General features: G+C 35.4%; 1 protein-coding gene across 1 annotated transcript in view; it reads right to left on the minus strand.

The window, feature by feature from the left end:
- ERC2 (ELKS/RAB6-interacting/CAST family member 2) overlaps positions 1–26556 on the minus strand; it is a 763823-nt gene that overhangs the window by 295165 nt on the left and 442102 nt on the right. The window contains exons 9-11 of the mRNA XM_054595505.1: positions 22241–22381; positions 19002–19142; positions 4847–5040 (exon numbers count right to left, since the gene is read on the minus strand). Of these exons, the coding sequence (XP_054451480.1) occupies positions 4847–5040; positions 19002–19142; positions 22241–22381 (476 nt within the window). The remainder of the gene's footprint in view (positions 1–4846; positions 5041–19001; positions 19143–22240; positions 22382–26556) is intronic.

Raw genomic sequence — 26556 nt, forward strand, 5'->3', positions numbered from 1 at the left:
AAAAGTCATGATTCTCTTCAGGCTACCTCAGGAGTGCACAGTGGACATTCATTTTGCTAACCTATAAAATAACTATTTGCAACAAACAAAGTGGATAAACAAATACTTTACCAGCCACCTACTCAGTGGGATTCCACCATTCTATACTACTCAGAAGTAGCTTTAAGCATTTCACATGGGAAGGAAAAACAAAACAAACCCTCAGGAGAAAGCTTAAACATGAACATTTGAAATGAAAACAGCATTTACTGCAGTGATAAAAATCAAAGGGAAAATTGAAGATTAAACACATGGTGAAAGAATTCATCCACTAATTCCTTGTAACTGAAATCTCCCTCCAGAGTGTTTGGTAATTATGAATGTGCAACTGATCAAAAATAAGAGTTGGGTCAGGCCATGGTCATTGCGGGGACTCTGGTGGTGCGGGCCCCAGCTGCTGTTTCAAATCCTTCTGGATCAGAGGTGTATCGAGCTGAGATTCATAGCCAAGCTTTAGGGAATCCTGAACTGAAATAGCAAGCAAACATTTAAGATTTAGTTGCTTTTTTTTAAGCGTTCCTAATTTTCATCAAATTCTCAAAGGGCCCATGATACCCATGACTTTCCCCCAAAAGGTGCCTAGGGATGGTGTAAAACCATTAACCAATTATTTTAAAGAAATTTGTTCAAATATATTAACAAACATAAATGGAAATTGTTTAGCAAGACAAGTTTACATCAAAACAAATAGAAGTGGTATCAAATTTCTTCCATCTACCATGAGACTTCTAGAACATACTATCACAATTTTAAAAAAAAAGCTTAAGTTTACATTTCATGTAAAGAGTTCTGAAAGGCATAAAAGAAATTATGTCAGCACAATTTAGAGGAAAAAATAATAGTGTGTCTCTCAACCTTAGAAAAGGCACTTTTATGCATCTAACGGGATTTCTCAACATCCAAACGTCCAGTGGCGTTAATCCCGATCCAGTTAATGGAGTGCTACCTTGTTTCCTATTCTGATGCTTTGCCTTAGAAGTAGAACACGAGGGAGCCACCCTCCTCTCCACAGAAGAGAGGGGTGTGACTGAGGGCTTGACTGTCCCTGTCCTTTAGACAAACACTGACAAACGCACTAACATATTTAAGATAATTGCATGAAAGGTCACCTGACTGATTCCTCTCCATGGGTCAGATGCTAGGAATCAACTGGCAGCACACCTTGTTTGACAGACTCTGTTAACCTCTCCCTTTCCCCGAAGGCACCAAGGGATTAAATCTGAAACTCTAAGTAAAACTCAGAGACTTCGATGGGCACTGATACAGAAAGACCACATATTTCTCTGTCTCTACCGTTTAATTAGCTACTTGATTGGGCAGCCGAGGTGATATCTACCTTTGAATAAAGACTTCAGCTTGATTTGGACCAATTCTCCAGGGCTTGCTCAAGGCCCCACCCCAACCTCGTGTCAAACTTCCCCAGAGAAACCTGCAGTCTGAGGCAGACGCTCCCTGCTGAACCATCAGGATCAAGTGCAAGGGTTTACAGACCGATGCACATGGGGACCACACTGGAGCAATACGCACTTTGGAAAGCAAACTCTTTAATGGCTGATGAAAAACATCATCACGTGGAATTTAAAGGGTAAATGCATCCATGTAAGTGCCAGGCATGTGCTATTTGCAATTCTATACATTTTGGAGAAAATTTAAAAATGGGAAGATTAACAGAATAGAAAGCAAACACAAATTGCCTTCTGAGAGAGAAATACGCCAGGGTTAGTGTCATTTGAGTTATTCTGAACCCCATACCTCTTGTTGCACATGACTGAAGTTCTGGAATATTTTAGAGTACTAGCTTCTTTTAAAAAGAACTCTTTTTACTCTAGTAGGTCACATTACAGACCAGAGACCACAAATTTACTTCAACTTCAACTTTTTGGTTTTCAAAATCATGAACTTAATTGCAAACACTCCTCCATGACTCCAAAATGGAGATATATGTCACATAGCTAAGAAACCTTCAGTTTCCAACATTATGAGGTATGAAGTTTGTAGTTTCAGCCAGCGAATGGAGATACAGCCCAATTTGAGACAGGCTGCCTGACGAGCCGAGAGAGATGTTTCGGTCAGAATGTCCACGAAGTCCAGCAGATAAGGCTTCAAGAAGGCAGGCCGAGGCTGTGCTCTCCTTTTCCTAAGTGTCCCCTCTTGAGCTCCAGTCCCAGCTCTTTAGGGGCCTGGGCTGGGGCTGGGGCTCAGACATTTCCCAGACTGTTGTCCTGCAGCTGGACCCAAGACTCAGGCAGGCAGAGAACTGGGTCAGAGTCAAGTCCCACCACACGCATTATGAATTACAGTGCCTGGGAGGCATCAGCTTTAAGGAGAGGCAAAGGCAGAGATAAAGAAAATGTGCAGAAAGTACATAAAGATAAATGCTTGTAAAATCACTGTTGTTTTAATGCATTCCATATTGAGGAAATAAAAATGTGAATATTCTTGATGATTTAATAGCAAGAGCATCCAGCTAAGACCTGTTTATCCAACTACAAAATTATGCTATCTTATGCAAATATTTATAGTAGCTGAGCCTAATTTTCAATTATAGTTCTGGAGATCTGGTTTAGTGCAGAAAAATGCTTTCTAAATGTGGGGCACATCACTTCCCCTCATGAAAGCTAGTAACGATGAGGCAGGTCTCCTGGGTCCCAGCTACAGCGGCTCTCTGCTGGCTGAGCAACTGTTTGCTGCTACACATACTTGCTCCTCTGTCAGGCTGGGGATTCAAAGCCAGACTTGGTTCTTGTAAACTACAACCCTGAGGAAGTCGCCTAACTTGTATGAAGTCAAAGTTTACTTATCTATAAAACGGGGATTTGTTTTGGGTAAGATTAAATAATATATAGTACCTGATAGACTGTTAGCATAAACTATATATAATCTATTACTGTGATTCTCATTACTATTATTAAATCATCAGTATTACTATCTAAAGCATCTTCTCAGTGGCTCACTGTTTCTCACAGCAGTGGACCAGGAGTTGGGAAACCTACCTTACAATTTTGTCTCTTTCTGACCACATGACCAACTCAGAAAATTGTTCAATCTTTCTGGATCTCAGTTTTTTCACCAATAAAAGAATCATGATCATAACTTCCCTGTAATCTCACACTAGCTTTTTAAGAAAATTTTGATCCTAAAATAAAGTTCCAAAATAGCCATGTGGATATTTCTAAAATTAACAGTGCTTTTAAGAACCCATAGATTGGCAGAACATTCCCACATTTTAAAAATTAAAATGAAGCCCTTAAAAATATTTTAATTAGTATACTTAACTCAGGAAAAAAAAGTATTGGTTTAACTGCTAAACTGGTCACACGCAATAAAAATCAGATTATCTAACCAATGTTAAGATTTTTAAATGGTTATAAATTGATTTGGGGTTTGACTATATTAAATACTATATTTTAAAATGTTGGGCCTTGGAGGGTGTGGCTTAATGGATTGAGCACTGGCATGTGAACCAAAAGGTCGCCAGTTTGATTCCTGGTCAGGGCACATGCGTGGGCTGTAGGCAGGTCCCTGGCTGGGGGCAGACAAGGCACACAATCAATGTTTCTCTCACACATCACTGTTTCTCTCCCTCTCTTTCTCCCCACCCTTCCCCTCTTTCTAAAAGTAAATAAATAAAATCTTTTTTAAAATGTTGACATTTTATTAAGAACTAATCTATCCATTTAATACAGAGCTACTTAATATTGAGAATATATTTGTTTTAGCATCCAGCTTTTCATAATGATATAACCATCCCACCTTACCCTGGGAATTGGTGCCTGCAAAGTATGATGCATTTTAACAGGTTGTCAAAGAATCACTCCTAACAAGATTCAAGGTCACAGAGCTGGCATGAAGCAGAGGCAAAACCTGAACCCAGATCTTTTTGTTGCTGAATCCTGTGATCTTTCCACAAGACCATAGAGAACTATTCTGCATGTATCTTTAAGTCCTTTAGGCCCTTGCAAGTGTCTTGATCAGAGCTGGCAAACATTCATTGATTTATTCAAAACTGGGCTGATCTTTTCCATATGTACTGAATCTAGGAAAGACAAATTCTTCCTTATTATTGAACCAATAAGGAATCTTGAAAGGTTATGGAGTTATGTAAAATTATTCAGAAATTCTTTCCTTACATGAAATATAGGAAAAAGCACTGATAGAAAGCTTATTTTTAGAGTCCTTACTATACATAAATACAATATGGATATGATTTATCTAAAAATCTAAATACTCTGGAACCCGATGTAACCCTCTTTGTTTTTAGACAGAATTTGCTGTCCAGTAGGCCTGGCTTAGGCCCTTTTCAAACATATTTATTTATCAAATGTCATAAGGTCCTCTTAAAAGATAAATCCCAAGATGAATCTGTTGTGTGCCAGAAAACACTGGAAGGACATAAACTCCTTACCCTCTCTCCTATCTTGAATAAATTCCCAACTACTGTATAATCCTCTATATTCTTTGCTTGAGAAAAACCTTAACCACAGATGTTTGTCTTTGGTAGGAAAAAAACCCCTGAGATTTCAGGTAGTCAAAGCTTTAATTTCTTACACACTTTACTGGCACCAATGCTAGACCATTATTTTTTTAAACACTTAAGTACATAAACCATCAAAAGATAAGCCAATTGCCTTTTGAGTATCCCAAAGAAACACAACAGCATCCCTAACAGGCCATATTCCTCATACATAACTTGTTTCCAGCTTGAAATATGTATGTGCCTTCTGAATCTACTGTGACCTGACATGGGTAACTAAGCAATCAGTGGCCACTCACAGTTCGCAATCCATAATATGACTACAAAATTTACCTCTCAAGTTCTGCAATCTTCTTGTCTTTGTCATTCTTTTCATTCTCCACCTCCTTGAGGATCTCCAGCAATCGGTCAACTTCTGCTTGGGCCTTGCCACACTCATCACGGTAATAAGATGCCTCTTTATCAAGCTGTTTTATTCGGTCTGCAAACTCGGGGTTCATCCTGGAGTCATCTTCAATATTATGAGCCTTCAACATTATATTTTTAAAGAATGTAGTTAAGACAACAATTTAGAGTAAGAGATAGTGCAGTCACCAATGGCCCAGAAATTAACTTTGGAGGAAAAAAAATAACAATCACCAAGAATTATGGGTATACTGTTAGTTAAAAGGCAAGATGGAAAAACTGCACATTTCAGCTACTGTAGAACAATGTTGATTTTAAATTATAGTACAATTTTACTGGAGAGTTTTTGCTACTTTTGATATTTTGTTGTTCCATTAAATGTTTCTACAATTTTTCCCCACCAAAAACTCAGGGATGATGAAGGTAGACTGATGTCTTCCTGGTCATTTGTCAAGCGGAAATAGGACAAATCATCTTACCGTTAAAAAGATGATTCATACCAATGGCTTCCTTTTCCATTACAGGAGAAACTGAGATAAAACAATATTAAATTATTTTTCCAAGAATCATCAAGGGCATATGTAAAGTCAGGTAACATATAACTTGTTGACTAATCACTAACACTTCATCCCACTGAGAAATTTCAGCAGAAGATGTAGTTTGAAAGGACATCTTGGAAGTGAGTAAAGGCTTTCCAACTAACAGTCATACCCATAAATTCTTGCGTTATTGATTAAATTTAACCTGGACCAGGAAGAGGATGAGCTAATTCATGAACAAGCACACAGACAAGGATCTGCAAACACATGCATGGGGGGTGGCAGCGTTACACACAAGAACAGACACAGCAACAACACAGCAACAACACTGCAGAATAATTTGCAGCCAAAGTATTTGTGGTTTGGTGTGTGTAAGACTGTGTTATGTTTTTTTTTCCCCAAAAATAAACTTTTGGCTGAAATATTCCCAGACAGATGGAAATAACACCGCACTGCAATGTTTTGCCTACCCCTTGTTTCCCATTATTCCTAATTGACTTCTTCAAAGAGCAGGCAGGGAGAAAACAAGTAGTTTAACAACAGTGCACATTCAACATAGAAAGTTCAGAGAAGTCATCTATATATGTATATCCAACATCCATGTGCAGAATAATAAAATGTTAACAATTTATTAGGACTAAAGTTGTTCTGCTGTCTTGCTATGTAGAGCCAATGCTCATTGTGTTTTTATACATCCCCCCCTTTTTTTTTTTAATTTCAGGGAAGAAACAAGGCAAGCAAGCTATAGCTACTGTGGGGTCAAATGAATCATGCATGGTTAGAAAATACTACTGTTAAAAGGTTGACAGTCTTTGCAATTATTTGGTAGAAAAAATCCAAAAATTAGTATAAATAAAAATAAATTTATTTATGACAGAATAATCATTTTTAGGATAGTATTTTGCATGTAACATATTATTTAAGCATGAGGATAGAAGGGGAATAATTTGTTTTCACTCTTTTTAAGATTTCCTTCTTCAAGGAAAAAAACGCAACCTATGTGAAAGATCTTGGGAAAATATAGCAACTCAACATAGTATCAGATACTGGTTTACCCCCTTTACCAGCATTTCTCAGAAAACATTTATTTTCTGTTTTATTTATTTAGCATGTATATTGGTTTTAATTATAAGAGATTAGTAAACAGTTTCAATACAATTAAAATAATCTGAAAAAGAATACTAAGCTAATATGTCTTTAAGAATTTATTCATCTAATAATTTTATTTTAAATTGAAGTAATGAGTATTTTCATTTGTTAATCTCCCCTTTAAAATGTAGAGCAGATATTCTATTTTAAAAGAAAATACTCCATATAACTACTTCTATTTGTGGTAATAAGAATCAATTCATTACTCTTGTAACAAACAAACCATTGAAAGTACAGTTTTTAAACTGCTAAGAAAAAAAAGAATACAAAAATTTTCATGTTAATTCTTTTGCACTTGTATACTATCTTACCATTATTTTACAGCAACTAAAAACCTTTTCATGACATTTTTCTCAAACTATCCAAACAATAACATTAAGAGCATTAAAAAATAATTAATAAACTGAGTAATGAGCAGGTAGAAACACTCAAATAGATGTATAAATGTTTTTGATTGGTTACTTCCCACAAGTTAAAATGCCTTTCTTCACTCAGATTTAAAGATTCAAAAAGAGCTAGAAGTTAGCCGCTGTGGTTTATTTTGGTTATTTCTATTCTTCAGATGATTATTATCACCACTTTTAATAAGTGGTACAGGATTACTAGTTGCATGACCTAGATTCTAAATCTGACCCTGTGCCTTATGACTAGACAAATGAATTAGCCTCCCTCAGGACAGTGAAAATCCCCCAAAATGACAAAAATATGGAAGGTATTTTTCATTTGTGTTTTTATTATGACTATAATTTTATAAGATTTAATTTTCATTGATAGGTATTACATATGCCTTAGAGAAGCCTCCCTGCTAGGTTTATTGAGCAAGCTACTGGTAATAGGTTTATGATCACATCCCATATTTCAGCTTCTTGAAAAGGAGAAAATAATCCAAGGCTAGATTTTAACTTGGGGGTGGAATTAGATGGGTTGGTAGTCTTTTCAACCCAAAAAGTGGGTATGGTTAAAGGGCTCATGGGATGTTGAGAGGTACAGAAAGCTGAGGGAAAAAATATGCCTAAATCTAGACCACTGTTGACTTCATGTGGTACTAAAGTTAGATCATGTTATTAAAATAAAACACCAGAGCCAAGTGTACAGCTGGCCAGGTGACTGTTAGATAACACACACTGGTGTGAATGATTCTCCCTTTTAAAAGGAATAGATAACCTCAAAAATACCTTTGAGTTAAATATATCTATCCATCTCTATAGCAATATCTACTGATTTCTGGGCAAAATAATTTCTAGCAAACCACCTTCAATATTGGTACCAGATTTTTGAAGAGGTTATTAAATAAAGGTGTAAAGAGATAGAATTTAAAATTCTTTAAGTCAATAGAAAGCTGTAAGAAAGTCACATAGAGATGGGAGAGTAACAGCTGCTTCTGGGTCAGCACGAGGTTCCAGGTAAAGACTCGGGGAAGAGAGTTTCACGTGACTGAATGCTGATAATTCCCTGAGCCAACCTGAGTATTGGAGCCAAAAGTCGTCACGGAATGTATAAAAGATAGTGCAGCTAATCAGGTCTATTCAGCCTGAATCACTACTTTTCCAAGGGTGAGCTGAAGCTGTTGACCAGAATAGCATGAGTGTGTTATGCTGTGATCTACAGACTTGGGGGTGATATTATGCTATGAAACGCAGGAGGGAATTGAGGTTACAAAGCCAATCTTCCATCAAAGTTATAAGGCCAGAAACTTCAGCTAAAAATGGAGTAAAGAAAGTATTTATTTGCATTTAAGTAATACTCTTGCATTTTCAAATTATATCATGAGTTGTCTGGTCTGGACCGGCAGCTCCCAGTGGGAGTTAAAAGGAGATAACAGATTTGGGCCTAATGTACTTTAGACACTGAAGAAAAAAAATTATATATATAATAAAGCATTACCTAAACAAATTCCTACCAAGGCATTCTGACCCATTCAAGGTTTAGACTGAAAGTGCACAGTAATTATTTCCCCTATGAACGTGTTGGTTTAAAATTAGCTCCCCTAAATGGTCAGGAAGCTATTGCCCATCACATTCTCCTAAGGCATTATTACTTGGCCGATTAGTTAGGAATTTAGTTCTAGAAAATGCAGATTGGTGCAGATTTTCCTTTAATGATTTCAGAACTTATTTACCATAAAGATAGCCTAGCACACTATCACTTTCAAAGATATCCACCGGTCATTAAAACCAAAGAAATATCAATGAACATTCTTTTCTAACTGTAGAGATTTAATTTTGCTGATGATACAGCTTAGTTTAAGAGAAAATCCAGGTACCTGGTTCTGCCTCAGAGTATTCCTGGTAACTTCTAGAGCAACTCTCAATCTCCTTATAGAAACACAGAATATTAGGAAAAGAATACTTCAGACATGTCTATAACATATTAGATTAGTAAATTTTGAATGTCCCCCAATTATATCTCTTGAATTTTCATTGCAAGGAAATTTCCCCACAAATGGGAGTAATCAAAATACAGTTTGGAGCCTCACTAATATGGGCAAGCCCTGGTATTTTGATGTGAACTGATTTTGAAAACTGAAATCAAGCACAAAGGAGAAATCTGGTCATGACTTGGGACAAGTAGTACATAAAAATACCTAGTGTTTATTTTAGCCAAAGAATTTAGAATTATTTCAGGAATAAGGCAAAATTTCAGATATATACTATACCTAAATCAAAGTTAAGAGCAAAAAGTTGCTAAAGCCAGGTAATGATAGTATCAACAGAACAAATTACAAGTTTATTTACACTCTTCATGTGAAGGTTGGTTATTGATTATTTTCAATAAAATGACAGTTCTTCATTCTAAGTGCCTAGAAAGGAAAACATTAACTTTGATCCAGAAAACTGCTGAAAAGCTAGGCAGGGGATATTCAATTATAACATGTGACATTCTCTCTTTGAAATGGGCCCTAGCAACTTCAATAAAAAATCATTTCCCTCAGACAAATAATTAGTCATGACCATGAAGTGCAAGCAGAACACTAATTAATGAATCTGATGACTTATCTTCTATGTAGTTTATGGGTTTTAGCAATAATTTGCTAAATATATGCACTGTAAAAATATGATTCTCAACTGCAACACTTATAGGAGTTTAGTGTCTGTTTACTATGCTTTAAAACACCTTTGATATCTTAACAGCAGAGTAGGCTATATAAACTACTTTCAACATACTTGATTTCAATTTTCTAAAAGAAATTATAATGTTCACATAATTCTGAGTTATAAACAAAATATTACTTTTTAAAATAAAGCTTTTAAGGGTTATTATACAACTCTAATATATAAATTTTAAATTTTATTTTAAACCCAATTAATTAATAGCAAATATAATAGCTGAGACTAAATAATATATTTGCAAACTAGTAACAATGAGTTTTTGGCTATTACACTATCTAGTCCTATAGAAAAGTATTCTTTCACTAATCAAGCTAGCTACATCCAGAATGATTCCAATTTGCATATTATAACTATTCCTAAAAGAAATTTCTTGTTATAGACAGAACAAATAGGATATTTATAAATAAACATAAATAAATGATCAAAATAATTTTTCTAATGTCACATATACAAAATAAAAAGAATCAACTGGTATATTAACACTTTTTAAGACCCTTCCAACAAATAAATAAAAGTAATTATTAGGGTAATGCCTTTTAACTTATGGAACCTCTTAAAATTAGTAATGTAAGGAATTGGAGTAAATACTTAGATGTTCTGAAACAAAACATGTAACTTCAAATCTTAGTGTCATTTCAAATATTGATTTCTTTAGATATTGAAAGTTCAGATCAAGTGTAAGGTGTATGCATTTGTGTGTGTTAGTACTTGCTATATGTCCTGAATTATGTCTTAAATGGTTGTAATTTTCCAGTCTATGAGTGAATCAACTAAATTTTAAAAATAGCCTAAAAAAATCATAAAAATAAACCACTCTACCCAAAGACTGTGCAAGTATATATAATTCAGCCCATCATGTTCCTGAGATTACACAGTCCTATGTGATTTATAAATCAGAAAGACCTCAGTGAACATTAACAAGATTTTTTCCCCCACTGGATTGGAAAAATGCTTGATCTTTTTCTTGTAAACCCTTATATAAAATGTGAGCCCTTCAAAAGATGCATTTGCAGAAGAGACAGGATTTCAATGGATAGTGACTGGGTCGGGGAGGGAAGGGGACCTGGAAGAGGACCTCATATGTGTGTGGAAACATCAGAGTATGCCCTGGCCAGTAGCAAGGTTTCCCCAGTGCCTCCGCATCAGTCACTTGCCTTGTAGCAAGGAGTGTGTTATAGAAAGCACTAAACTAAGGCTAAAGATTTATTAAAAATGTATAAGAGAATTCTATACCATTTCTGGGTACAAGCCTCTATGACTACAGCAAAGAAGGTATTTGAGACTGATGTGAAAAACATATTATTTGTCTAGAATTAAGAACTAAGGGAAGAAAATAATTTAACTGAAGACAAGCTGCACAGTGCTTATAATAACAAGACAAAACTCCTCCAGGAGTAAAGGCTAGTAGTTAAGCTGCAAAAAGTTATTATTATAAGAAGTAACAAGGATACAGAGGCAAAATTTTAGACTCCTAAGAAATGGCAATAGAATATCACTTAATAAAAATGTTTTAAAAGTAGGTTTATTGCTACTTTAAGAAAACATTACTCCCAGGAGGACTTCAAAGCTTATTTATTCTGACTTAGATTGATGAACGTAGGACTGACTATAAAATTATCTTATTTAACAAAAACAACTACAGTATAATTCGCTAAATTTTGTAGGTGGTCATATTCATAATAAACAGATAAGAATAAAATAAATTTTATATGTACCTATAACTGGTTAGAAAATAAAAGGAGAAATACAGCATTCACAACTGTAACCTAAAAATTATATGTATAGAAATGCTAAGGAACATACTTAAAAAGAAATACAACAGGCCTATAATAGAAAAATATTAAAAAATTACTGTAAAATATCACTAAAATAAAAAAATTATATCAAGTTCATGAATGGGGAAAATGATATTGAAAAATATCAAATATTCTAAAATTATTTTATAGATTGAATAGGATTCAAATTAAAATCACCAGCATTTGGGCTTTTTAATTGATAAGGTGATCCTGAAGTTTACTTTGAACAATAGAAAATTAAAAGCTAAGAGCATTCAAACAAGGCAACATGAAAAGCAGAAAGAATTGGGGTGGAATTTGTTTCATTAGATGTTTAAAAATATTATAAAGACACAATAATTAAAATTCTGACCTAACAAGCAACTGACATTGGTAAAAATGAACAGGAGCTCAGAAACTAAGATATTTGCCCATATGAAAACTTACTACACAATAAAATAGTGTCAGCGTCAGTAGATAAAAAATTTTTGTTAAAGAGTACTGGGATAATTACTTGACCCATTGAGAAAAATGGAAAGTTGAAACTTCATCACCTCACATGTATCAAACTACCAAACCATTTTTAAATATAACTGAGTATTTGTTCTTGAAAGCAGAAGTGACTTCTAAGTATAAAGGCAATGAGGAAATCTAAAAGGGAAACAGGTCAAGAATCTAAAAATAGTTCTCCGTAAAAAAATTTAAGTTAAACAAAACTTTGCTACAAATTTGACAAACATTCTATCCAAAGCATAGAATAACTCATAGGAACCAATGAACAAAACAGTAAATTCAAAAACAAATGTTTAAATGATTTAAATGAACATTTTACAGAAAAAAATATAAATAGCTAATGAATTTGTTTAAAACCTCAACCACACTAGTAACTAAAGAAAGGAAAGGAAAAATGAAAAAAAGAATCCACATATGCATTTGTCAAAATTATGTAAAATGATGGTTCTTGGTATTGGTTGGGGTGTGGCAGAAAAAAAATTGCCTTTAATTTTTCCTTCCTAATGAATTTATTGGGGCAACACTGGTTTATAAAATTATACAGGTTTCAGGTACATAATTCCACAATACATCATCTGTACACTGTATTGTGTGTTCACCACTCCAACTCAGAAAAGGTTGCCTTTATTCAGTGCTGCATGAAATGTGACTGGGTAGAACTTTACTAAAATGCAAATGGCAAGAACTATTGTGAGCTTTTTAAAATCACTGGCCAGGAACTTATTCTATGAAAAAAATAGAAACATGGAAAAATTAATATGGAAAGATGTTCTTTAGAACATTGTCTATATTGGCAAAAACACACACAAAAGAGGAAAGAAATAACCTACATTTGGAGAATGAGAAAATAGAGTGGAATAACCATTAAAATAGTGTTGTGGAAAAATAGTTAATTACATAAGAAAATTCTGGTATGTTATTAAAAATAGAATATAAAACTCAACAAACACTTTGGGAAAGCGGGGAAGAGAAGGGGAAGAAAAAGAGAAAAGGGAGAAAGGGAGAGAGGAGACAACAATAACAAGGAAGAGGCATCTGGGTGGGGAGCAAACCAAATGTTCCTAGTGATTATTTCTGTGTGGTGAGATGTCCTGTTACTTTTATTTTTCTCCTATGTCCTTCCACTGTGACCATATATTATTTTTATAACCAGAAAAACATTTTTAAAAGAATATTAAGGGTAGAAAATTCATCATGCTGCATCCCTATCAGTCCAAAAAAAGAATGGGACCCTGAGAGTATCTGCAGATGGGTAGTAAAAGTAATGAGCATTTGGCTATATTCTCAGGATGCCAAACCAGTAGGTTAGTTTAAGGAACTCAGAGAGAAAAGTCTGTCAATGACCTTTCAATTAGTCACTCACAGGACTGAAAAGTCCACTTTGCACCCTGCAGACCCATCACTGGGGTAAATAAAGGCAAAGTCCTTAAGTGCCAGGTCATCAATATTTCTGGAAATGGCCTAAAAGTTAACAGAGCTATTTCTTTGGCCCTACCTATCCCGACAGAGATGATGAACTCCTAGCATGGGCCTGGTAAATCTGAGCTGCTGCAAAGACAAAGCCCTTCCCAGGTGTCCTGCACACACACAAAATGTGACACATTTAGGTTTTCTTCCTGTCCCTAACTAGCAATCATGAAACAATTTCAGTGGGACTACTTTATATCTTTTTGAAATGATCTAAAGAAAACACTCATTTTCCCCATGGTCAATTTTCAACCTTGAAGGTACTCCAATCTTATTTGTTTTTCTTCACCTCCCCACTTTCTCTCTTTTTTTTAATTATTGTTCAATTACATTTGTCCCCTTTTCCCCCCATTACTCTACTGTCTTGAGCCTGCTTATTAACACTTCCATGCAAATTTTAAGAGAAAGGAAATTCAGATTATTTTTGCCTTCGGCTAAAAAGCATCATTAGGGAAAGAGGTTAATAAAGATGCTCCAACAGTTCGCAAAAACAAAATTTGTTTTGAAGACGGGAGTGTGAAGCCCGAATCTAATTAAATACATCTCATGTATCATGTGGGACTTATTTTGGAGCAGTGGCTTAACAAAAAGTTGTCGGTTGAATTGTTTCCTTCATCCATACTATTCCTGTTCCCTATGATGGGAATTTATAAATAGCAGGTAATTAGAATACATGATGGCTCAGACCACACCTGCCAAATGACAGATTCTGGTCACCCTTATAGAATATTTCTCCCAGTAAGACTCTTGAGTTGGCAAAACAAAAAAGCCCCCCTTTAATATGTTAAAGAAACAAATAAACTTTTTCATATTAATGCATACCTGTCATTAGGATAAAAAAATCAGTGATGACATCTTGGCCATTTTACACATATTTTTAGTAGTTACCTGTTTTTGTACTATTAAGCTATAACCAGAATTGTTACTATCTGTTATTAAGAGGCTATATTTTAGCTTGTCCTCAGCCAAATGACATGTTTTTAACTCTTATGAAACCCACAATAATGTTAGGCATTTACCAATCTCAAAGAGCAATGTTTTATTTTTAAATCTAAACCTATCTTAACTTCCATCATTTGAATGTAATATATATTGAGTTGTTTGCTAGGTAAGTATGCATTTAAGGACCTAAGAAAGAACTCCATGAGCCTAGATCTGCCACTGACCTCTGCTTTTCTACAGCCTTAGACTTGAAGTTAAGATGGAGGTAATATTCAAACTGGCAATATTTCTCTGATTTCTTGGTTTTAAATTTCACATTCAAAAGAAATGACAGTGGACTATACGTAAGTCATTTCTTCTGACAAAATGGAAATGGGAAGACACTCATAAATATTTTCGAAAACTCCCCAGTATAGCACACCGTGACATGTGATCAATAGATCCTCATGCTTTGATATGTTACAGCGGGAACGTTTAGAAATGACTTACTGGGTTGTACATCTGATTGAACAACTGCTCAGCTTGCTACATTGCAAAGTTGGGGAGGCATTGAAGCACAGACAGGGAAAGAAGGAAAGATCCAGAAAAACAGCATTAGCTCAACAAATCCAGTGCATTTGCACAGACGACTGGTCGTTAAAAAGGAAAAAAAAAATCAGTTTCTAAACATTCCACAGCAAAAGTGAGAGGCTCTAGGGAAATAGAAATGTTGATTTTGGCTCCTAGAAAAGAATAGCTGGAATAAGAAATTTAAGGTTTGTGTTACTTTCCCTTTCTCAAGTTAAATAACCCATGAAATAAAGAAAGCTGTCCACTTTTGATGATACATGAAGTGCTGGCCTCTAGCAATGAATCAGAAGAAGTACTTTTGGCCAAACTTGCAATTTATTACCTGAACTTCAAAGATGGTAATAATAAAAGATTAATTAAATCTTATCATTGAATATATAGCTCTTCTTTTATATTAACACAAGCCTGAATTTTCTATTCAGTCTAACTTTAGAAAAACATAGATCAGCAAACAGCAGGTTAGCAATAGCACAATTCCAGTAAGCAAGACATTACAGGATTAACAGTAAATGTGAGAAGTAAAAATTTAAGTCAGTAGGAAAAATAAAGGGAACCAAAATACAGTATTATCAATTGCTCATTACCAGTTTCTACTTTGAGCTCATAATTAATAAAAATATAATTTTATTAACTATCCTTTTATGTTCTAAGTGCTTAAGAATCTGTAATGCTCTCCTGTCTATTTTGTGTAGAAGAGTTAAATGTTTGCAGATTTAACTAAACTAAATATTATTTTAAATAGCACTATCAAATTATAGTTGTTAAATAACTGCATCAGTAATTTGGGGCTCAACATCAAGGTGTAGAAGGCAAACTATTATAGAAAATGTTTGCTTTACTCTAAGACGTGTGCCTTTGAAGGGCCTGAATTTTTTTGTTTGTTCCACTTTAATAAAATAAATGATAATTTTGCTATGGTTAAAAAAACACCTTCCTCAAAGATAATATTAATTGGAAATTAACAAAGAGCATGAATCATAACATTGCAAATTACAGTAGCTTCTTAATTAATTTCTAGTCATGTAAGGTAAATTTATATCCACATATTGAACACCAAATATTCTCGACAGACAAATTGATCCATATTATCACTAATTGGTTCTTCTCAACTCCTAGGTGTTTATTTCAGAAGAATGAATGCACTAACTTATAAAGCACTACTCAGAACTAGTAGCTATGGATTATTTGATTAGTACCATTTTATCAACCTAACAGTAAAGATTTCCTCACATGTGAACATTTCATTGCATTGTTTTTAAGATGTCAGATGGAATGTGTAATAAATAGTTCCCTTTCTGCCCATAAGCATTTTTCATCATAAAGTATTGCTATTTGGAAATGTTTTAAATTAACATAGTATAGTAAAGGGTTAAAAACAATTATGTATGCAAATGAATGTTTTCCACAAACCTATAAGATCACTCACTTTACCAATTTCAAGAATTGTTTATGAGACAAAAAAAAAAAATTTAAATCAACATTTGGATTCCATTGTCACTGGTAGACAAAGTTTCTGTTCAGCTAAACACATCTACGTTGTGCAGATTTTATGGCAAAAATACCTGGACGCTCACAAATCTTAAGCAAAATTCCACTGGGAATTCATGGTTTATTTATGACATAATAAAACTATTATGTTTTCAGCTTTCATTTAGTAACCCTTTATATTTTATTCACAAGTCACATACCCTTTTATTTAAAGGGAGGCCCAGACACTCCTTAAGCTTTTATAGCTGCTTATTTTTCCATGAGTAAATGATGTGTTTATATGTATATTCACATACTGTTGGCTTATATTTTCAAATATTTCATGTAGATCTCAATTCTTTTTAAGGTGATGGGTACTTGAGGTTTTTACGGAACTATTTATTAGCAGAAATTAAAGACTACTAGAAAAAGTATTTTAAACTTTTGAATTGAGTTGATGCTAGAGAGCCAAAAATAACAAAACAGCATCTGCAGGATAGGTATGAAAATATTTAAATTATAATTACCTTATTTAATCTCACTGAACTATGCATTTAGGAGATAGTATAAGCAAAGATTATTTATATACTTAGAAATAAGTTATCTTTTCATAAATTAAATAGGTCCTTTACAGTAAGACAACCATATTTGTTACTTTAAGTCTAGTGATATGGCAGAACATTAAAGTGTTCTCAGGAATAATGCTAAGGTGTTTACAGAATTTGATTTGTGAAGTTCAGTACGTGGTGTCTACCTGTGAGTTAAAGGAACCACATGCTCTAAATGATTTCTCGGGCAAAGCATAGCTATATTGAAAGACACTAAATTTAATTGCATAGATGTTAATTTATTAAACTAGTCAAGTCATATACATAGAAACTATAAACATCAGTACATGAACCTCTTCCTTTTAATTACTATTGGATTTCAAATTCCATAAATGACTTACACTAGAAGGGTGTTCCATAAATGACTTACACTAGAAGGGTGTCTAGAAAAATAATATATGGAGTGCTCGCATCTGCATAATGGCTCTTTAGAGTTGATGAAGGGAATCTATCATGCCCAGGTCTATTTGAGGTCCTTCTTCTTCAGGACTCAGCACAATACAACTGAGGTAAGATAATACAAAGGACCACCAAAGGGAGCCAATGAAGTTCTCTCTTCCACAGAGTTATCTTCGAGCCTGATTTATGATTGCAAAACTGTTCATTAAAAAAAAAAACAACAATACACATTTCTTCCTGTGCATGTGCATGTATAACATTGCAGGACACATTCATATGTGTGTCGAGAATGAGTATCATACACCTAGTGCATATAGCCAACTCAGTCTCCATTTAAACATTCTCAAATTGGCAATTGAAATACTTCAAGATTTATTGTTCAAGATATCTGCTTAACTAGATATTGCTTGAAAAAAATGAGTTTTTGAGTCAATTGGGATATAGATTTTGCAATAGAGAGACTTTCTTGCTGTTTTGTTGCAAAGGGATTTGATCTGTATATTTATCTTTCTGTATTGGTAAGGAGACTTTATTAGTGTGAAATTTCTCATGACAATTTCCTAAAATTCAATGGTAAAGTGAACATAGCATAATCACATTTCCATTATATATTGCATCATACAAAATAGTATATTAAGTTTTAAGATATTCAGAATAATTTCTCCACAGATAAATAATGCTTTCACATCCCTATCATCCATAGCATGTATTTTCATAACTTTAGCAAATAAATCCCCATTCCAATGTGCTGTGAATTATACATAGTCAAATTTTATTATATGCTTTGTTTCATTTTTTAGATTCTTATCTCCTTTGAATAAATTTATAAGTTGTCAAAGGGAAACAAAATGCTTAAACTCATAATGTTATGAGTTTTATGTAAACAATGAATGCAGACATACCAAACAACACAGGGAAAAGTCAAAGGAACAATGCATGACTGGAAATGTACTCCACAAAAATGTCCAGCTCAGAGAAAACATGTTAATGCTGCAATATGAAGATCCTGCATTCTTTTCCAAAGCCTTCTACATAAAACAAGCTTTCTTAGAAATTAGGGCCATTTCAGGTCAAGTATAAATAGTCATCCCACAGGTATTCCAGGGACTTGACTACTTTGGTGAACTTCTAGAAATTTAATGTTGCCAGGTAAACTTTGCAAAGCTCCAATAGAAAAACTGACCTATTTATAAAAGTAGGAAAAGTTTATAAATATATAATCGAGCCTCTGGATTCCTTGGTTTGTTGTAAATATTTCCATTTATCTCTTCTGATAGTTGAGATTTGCCCAGCGAGTGATGGCTGGCTTTTATTTTTTTTTCCTTCCACTACTATTTTCATGTATTTTTTAAGATTTTTTTCAGACAGGAAACCTGAGATAATTTTTCAGGTTCACAGACAGATTCGATACAGACTTCTTAGGACTAGAGAGTGTTTAATTCTTTTATCAGCAGACAGCAAAAGATAAGGCGTTTGTTTCTTTTCCTTTCCCGTTTTATGAATTCATTATAAAATGAACATTTTTTTCCTTAGGCTTCACTTACCTTTTTTAACTGTGCTTCCAGTTTGCTACATTCTTCTTTCTTTTGTTCAATGGCTATTTCTAGAGATTTTAATTTAGAGTCCCTTTTCAGCCCTGCTGAGGCTAATGAAGATGCATGTTCCTTGAGGTCAATTAAACTAGACTAAAAGAGAAAGAACACTAGTAAGTAAAACACTGCAATTTCTACAAGTGATGTCTTCTATTTGAATACATTGATTCCATGTATAGCAATAAAGTGTGCATTAGACAGAAAGAGTAAATATAGTCTTACTAAGGTAACAATAGTCTGCTCTGGCCCGGAAATTAAAGTTGGCCAGCTTACAGAACGGAGCAGGATCTAATTGCAACACAATCAAATGTGACCAAATGGTGCGGTCAGTAAATGCATGTTTCACGTCTCAAAGTCATGCTAATGATGTAAGTCCCAAGGTGGTCTTTATATGTCATGGTAAAACAGACACCCTGAACCTTCCATTTACATTTATTGCTGTCAGGTCATGCAGACTCTAAGACAAATATGAAAGAAAATACTGGCTTTAATGCTTTCCCACCCTCCCTCTCAGGGAAAATCAAGTATAAAACACCCTATTAAGTTTGGATAAAATTCTATTTCTTTAATAGACAAATGGCCAATGGTTTTTCAAACATCTTTTGTATAATCAAAGAAAAAATTATTAAAAACTTAGAATAAATTTTTTGTTCCAGTCCTTTATAAATCCACATTAAGCAGATATAATGAACCTCTCCAATTCAGACATGGGGTTACCTAAATTCCTCCATTCATCATTCACACCCAGAAACTAAAAGCTTCCCTGTACAGTCTGAATTCTAAAAACTTAAAAAATAAATACTTGCATATATCACAGAGCACAACTTGGCTAGCTAGGAGGGCAAAGTCCATCACTAAATACGAAATTATTAGTAACATCTAAATGTTATTAGTAACACACTACGTGACTAAAATGTTCAGGTTTCACCTAAAATCAGATGTTGTGCATTTTCTTTATATCCATTTGAAGCTCACAGGAAAACACTAAGCACATGTTCTCTCTGTTAATGCTGTTGCCCAATACTTCACATCTGAATAAGGTTGTTGAAGATACTACCACTATCACCCAGCAAACAGCCCAGCTAGCAACCCTCTGAGGGGCAGGTTAGCCATTCTTATTTTTCAGGTCAGAAAACTGAAGCTCACATGAGCTGCGTGTCTTCTCCAATGTTACCAAGCTACTAAAGGGAGATAAAGGTCTCAAACTCAGGTCTCCAACTCAAATATCAATATTTTTTTATCATATCACTCCCCAGAAATAATAAAGGACCTTATAATCCAGGCATTTTGTCTGGTGAAGATTATTATCACCCATCTAAATTATAAGCTCCCTGCTGACAACTGTATGTTTTCTTGACAACTTTTAAATTGCTGGGCATGATAGCTTTAGGTGTCAACTCGGCTGGACTATCTTCCCCAGTTATTCAGTCAAACACTGATCTGGGCGTTGCTGTGAAGCTGTGTTGTAGATGTGACTGACATCTACACTCAGTTGATTTTAAGCAAAGGATATGATTCTCCACAATGTGGGTGGGCCTGATATTATCAGTTGAAAGGCCTTAAGAGCAGAACTGAGGTTTCCCTGAGGAGGAAGAAATTCTACCTGTGGACAGCAGGTCAGCTACTGTCTGCAAGTTTCCACCCTGCCCTTCCTCATGGCCTGCCCTATGAATTGTGGACTTGCCTAGCCAGCCTCCATAAGTATGTAAGCCAATTCCTTGCAATAAATTTCTTAATATGGTTAAATTTCTTAATACAGTTCTGTTTTTCTGGTGGAAGCTTGATTGACACACCCAGCCCAGTGGCAGGCACATTATTATACAGGAACAATAAATGTTTGCTGAAATGCCTGTCTGAAATTCATACAGTGTAGGCATTGTTTACAAAATAATTTTCATTTAAAATGTATGCCCCACCATGTCATCAAGATCTCTTTTCAATTAGAAGGGTGTGTGTGTGTGTGTGTGTGTGTGTGTGTGTGTGTGTGTACTTTTTAAGGTGTAAACCCATGAATAGCACTTGCAGTCAGTGACTGCAAATGGTGTAAAAGCCTTCTGTCACATATCAGCTATAGTAATTGTAGATTCCCCCAAGTTAGTTTTAGCAGGGAAATAGTAGGAAGAGGCTTTATATTCTTCATTTTCATATCAAAACAATAATCTTCTAAAAACTTCAATTTTAAGTTTAAATTTTAGGGAGTATACACTTTACTTCTGCATATCCTCAAAAATCCTATTACTCATCCATTCTCCCTTTCTTGGATTCCTAATGCAGGCAGTACTTTAATTTATAGAGAATTATCAAAACCCAGCAGAGGGAAAGGATCTATGCCAACCCTAAAGGAGATGGACATTTCCTGAGGGGGAAAAATGAGGCTGAAAGGACCAGTTGTAGATGATGGCACATATCTCAGAGTTTTGGTGATTGAATAAAATAATGTGCATTGCTGCTTCTCAAACCTCTTCAGCGAACTATTCCTAAGTAAACTAAAGGATCATAGGTGTGCCTCAGAGTAAGGGGCTGTAACTCAAAGCATTCTCTCCAAGACCCTCAATAAGAAACTTCTTTGAAGTATATTGCTTTACTGTAAAAATGCAGATGAGATCTGTTTTCTGTTTCCATGTTTGCTCTAATGTGAAAATATTGTTTCAAATTTTTACCACAACACAAAAACGATGTCTCAGAAGAGCAGCCACATTTCACCTATACCTTCTGTGTCCAGCCTGGTACCAAATCTCTTAACCTGGGGGTAATTACTGAGCGATCCTTTTCAGAAGCATGGATGAATGTAAATCACCCAAACCAAGAATTAACATGTAAAAGAACTTCAATAAAGTGGAGCTGCTATTATTATTATTAATGTTTTGTTGTTATCTGAAACAAAAAAATCAATGGATACTGAAAGAATATAGAATCCTCTAAGCCACACAAATGTGATATGACTTCAAGAAGAATTTCAAGGATCTACATCCTATGCATTTAGTAGTGAAGAGGTATATTGAGCATTGCTGATGAAGAGAGATATAGTAAATATTTTCCGTTGAATTCAGACAGCTTTACAAAGGAGAGGTAACTATGTTCCCCAAACCTTCACAAAGTTCCTCAAACTAAGTCTCTAGTCTCTTGAGGCTGCCATAAATATGGTTTTATGAGGACCAGAAACATGCTTCATTTGTATTTTAAAAATTCACCTCTTTTTCAGTCAGTTCAGCTTGCAAAGCATTGACCTTCTCTTTCAGATCTTTGTTCTCTTTTCGGAAAGATTCTATCTCTTCTAGTCTTTCCCGATCATCTCTCTCCCGCTGTTCTTTCAAACGTTCAATTATTCTTTCCTGTGAGACAATTGTCAAAAAAAGAAGAGGTGAGAACCCATCAGTGTGTACACCAATACATGCTACAAAAAGAAATGAAGCAATACATGTAAGAAATTCCCTCCAAGAATCTAAACACAGAGATATTATTAAAAATTGGGTTTGTGAAGAGAGGCATAACAGACAATACAGCTTTTGGCTTGTTAATAAAAGTTAGCATCATGGAGTTGCAAGGGACATTAATGTTCAAGCTCTGAGGCTGTTTTGGTTCTTGGTACTTAGAAAATTTCAAGAGTAATTCCAGAAAAGGGAGGTTCAGGTACCAAGGCTCTGGATGTGTCAAAGCCTTGTCTGGACATGGGAAGAGGCAGAGGCAACCTCTTGGCTCCAACCTCCTTGCTTGGCTTTCCCATCTGATGTCAAAGGACTTTGCTTGGTTTCTGAAGCCTTTTCTATGACTGGAAAGGGGATTGGAGTGGGGCACAACCTAGGCCCTTCAGGACTTAGGACTGACTCACAGTGAGAACTTGAAACAAAATGAAAAATAAGCTCAGTATATAAGTGGTTTCCCAATGGGTCTGAAGATGTTCATTCACTTCTGGATTTTTTCAATGGCTTCCTGGTAATCAGTGGAGACTCTAAACCATTGCTTGAATTTGAGTGAAGTTCACAGAGCAGCTTTCCTATATTGACAACTTAACTACACTTTAGGCATAGTGATGTGCCCACTTACCTAGTCCTCATTGCAACTGTGAGGTCTGAAGCACTGCTGCTGGGGGCAGTTTAGAGGTAAGGAAACCCAGGCACAGAAAGGTACCTGACTCATCCAAGGTGGCTCAGCTCAAAAACAGAAGGCCCATCCTGACATCCAGAGTTCTTCATAGCCTTAGCCAAGCCTAAGAGACCACGCTGATATAAACATATGCCTGGAGACATTCAAGGAGATCTGAGGACCTGCCTGCCCTTGACTTTCATACTGAAATAAAAATACTACTCTGGTAGACACGTTTCCCAAACTGTACAAGCTTGCCAATATCAAAATAAGAACCTTCATTTTTTAAAGAAAATTCCACTTGGGAGAATTTGAGTTAGATTCCTAAAGTTGGTTTCAAATCACCCAACATATATCTGAACTTCCTTTTGGATGTCATTGTTAAAAAATATTGGTGCAACAATGATGCTTAAATACCCTGATATTATCTTTTATATTTTTATAAGTACATAGTAAAAGACAATTCCTGATACATAAGACAACTGTAGATCAGTGTTTAATACAGAGAGAAGTTAGTTTGAACACTTGGTCTGTGATTTAAGATCCCTCAGGGAAGCAACTGTTCTACCTCAATGACAATAATTTATGTATCTAATGCATTCAAGGGGGAAAAATACCCTTATTGTTTTGCAATTATTTAAAAATACTTTAAAATGAAGTATATTATTACTACAGTTGGAGTGGAAATAGAATAAATGAGTCTATTAATTGCCTATATTTTTTTCTTCTTGATTCCAGTCACAGCCCTATTTGACTTTGTCTGTGATGATGGTAAGTGGATGATTATGTGATCTACAAAAGAAGGAAATGGCCTCAGTGTATGTTAAGTCTCTCAAGGGCTTTCAATGATTTCGGCAAATGAGCCCTCACTGCCTTTTGCCTACACTTACTACAAAGCCTCATGACTGGTCACCTGGCCACCAGGCCCTCTCCATCTCATCACTTCTACCACATGGCTGTTGGAGTGACATTTTTAAAGCCCCAAACTGACCATGTCACCTCACTATTTGGAAAGCTTCCCAAGGATCACTTTGGCCCGAACATGTGGCACTTATTCCCACTCAGCACCATGCCCGTGGTTTACTGCAAGCCCAACCTCCCAGGCCAGCTTCTCAAAGGGCAGCACTCTAATCCAAAGGGCTGGACGAGCTGTCTGGCATACAACAGGCAATTAAAAAGGCTGATGGAAGAAATAAGAACTCAACTTAGGGATCATCTTGTCTTCAAAGGAAGGGAAATGAAATTAAGTATGTGTGTTAACATCTAGAAGGTGTCAGAATCATTTGGAAAGAAGGTTGATTTGCTCTAAGCACTTGTACTATTGACTGGGCATTGATGACAAAAAACATCAGCAAGCAGTATAACGTTTTTAAGTGTTATTGATGATTCAATACTCCAAAATATTTCTCCGTCAATCACAAAAGTAATTTAACTGTCAGCCGCACAGGTCCAGATGTCAAAAACATGTGTTAAAAAGCCTTAATATGCCATGATCTACTTGATTAACAGCTAACTTGTAGAAATTCCAACAATGTGTTCTTGTTTTAGTCTTATTTGCATTGGCAAGTGTTCCTTGTGCACTCATCTGGCTCTGCACAGGTCTAATCTCTTTGTGCTTTATCACTGGGTGGGAACTGAATTGCAGTGGCCTCCAGCACTGCTATCTGGCTTTCTGACTGCTTATCTAGTATGTGGCTACAGCAAGGCTTGGGAGACCAGCTTTATAAACACCATGCCTTCTGTCTTTTGAGCTTCTGTGTGTCAATCCCAGAACGAGGTCATACTCAATCTTAACTTGCTAAGTGGTATTACTTTTTGCAAGCTTTGAATATATGAATAAGTTCCTGGAAATTAAAAGGAGTAACACACTCCCTGGGATGTAATAACCCAAGTGGAATGGCAAATAATGCCTAAAGGGTTCTATTCATTGGCCGAAAGATAGTAAATACTTAAATGTTCTTATGAATCCATAATTGTTTATTAACCATTTTATTTTTTTTACCATGTCTTATTCCAGAGGATCTATTCAATTATATGTGGATAAAATTAATAGCTTATGAGGCAAATGCCATTAAGGAGATGATGGTGTCAAAAGCACAAAGACTAGAAGATTTGATTGAGATTAAGTCCTATTCCATCACACCTGAGCTGAGCAGACTTGGGATAATACAGGGTAGGCAACAGTGTTCCAACCAAGGGTCACCTTAGAGCATAAGTGACTTCCTGGAGTACTGGGTTAGAAATAAGCTGTACCAAGGTTGATTAATGATGTCTGTGCAGGGCTCAGACGTGGCAAATGATGCAGCGCATCTCCTAAATTTTATTTCTGAGCAAGTCATTTTACCTCACTGAGCCCTTTTCCCATCTTTAAAATGATAGAGCATAGATTTAGTGTTTATCAAAGTATGGTCTTCTGACCATGTGCATCAGAATCACTGGGCATGCTTGTTAAAAATCACAGGTTTCTTGGCCCCCCAGCAGAGCAACTGAATCAGAATCACTAAGAAATAGAACCTGGGAAACAGTATTTTAAGAAGCTCCTTAAATGATAAGATTACTTGGATGCACACAGAAGTTTGATACCCATTGGAATAAATACTGAAATCTACTACTCTTGTTCTTTGTCCTGTGATAGAGGGCCTTGCCGTTTCCTATCCAATGATTTTATCTGTGTTATTCAAATACACGAGCATTGCGGTTTTGGCACCTTTAGAAAATTCCCTCTAAATAAATTGCTCTGTTTGCTTTTATTCCTCATTACTGGGAAAGGCAAAAAAAAAAAAAAAAAAAAAAAAATCAGATGTAAATAGCATTTGCAAACTAACAGCTCATGGATCAAAACTAGCTCACAGAGTTATTTTGTTTGGCTTGAGCATTCTAATTGTTAAAAATCTGAACTTGAGTGTTTTGAGAGAGGTCAAGGACTACCTGACTCACCATAGTTGCCAGTAGTCCCTACGACATCACACCAAACCTACTTTCCTCATTTTTGTTCCCTGCCAGCCCTTTCAGGAAACATCTAAGCTCTCAACTCCTCATCTATGGTCCAATTAAGATTTCATGTGCCTGAGACTGAGGATCAGCAAATTGAACAATTATGGTCATAGTAGTTCCAAAATTGAGAATGGAACTTAGATATTAACCAATTTAAACATTCATTCTGAAAATAAGGTACTGGGAGACACTTTCAGTGGAAGAGGCTTGCCCCACTTGATGCAATTATCATGCAGTGGAGGCAGGATGAGGAGCCAGACTCCCACAGATCCCAGCTGTCCTTCCCAGTCATCCCCCTGGCCTCAGAGGAAGTGCTTAAGGAAGGGAGTAGTTTCAGATTTGGGAATTCTTTGGGATTTAAACTAGAATAAATCAAACCTTAATAGAGCCAAGGGAAAAAAAAATGATAAAGTCCTGCCAAGAATTCACG

Source organism: Pteronotus mesoamericanus, unplaced genomic scaffold (assembly GCF_021234165.1).
Source record: "Pteronotus mesoamericanus isolate MK-2021 breed Mesoamerican mustached bat unplaced genomic scaffold, CSHL_Meso_final scaffold_54, whole genome shotgun sequence".
Taxonomy (NCBI): Eukaryota; Metazoa; Chordata; class Mammalia; order Chiroptera; family Mormoopidae; genus Pteronotus; species Pteronotus mesoamericanus.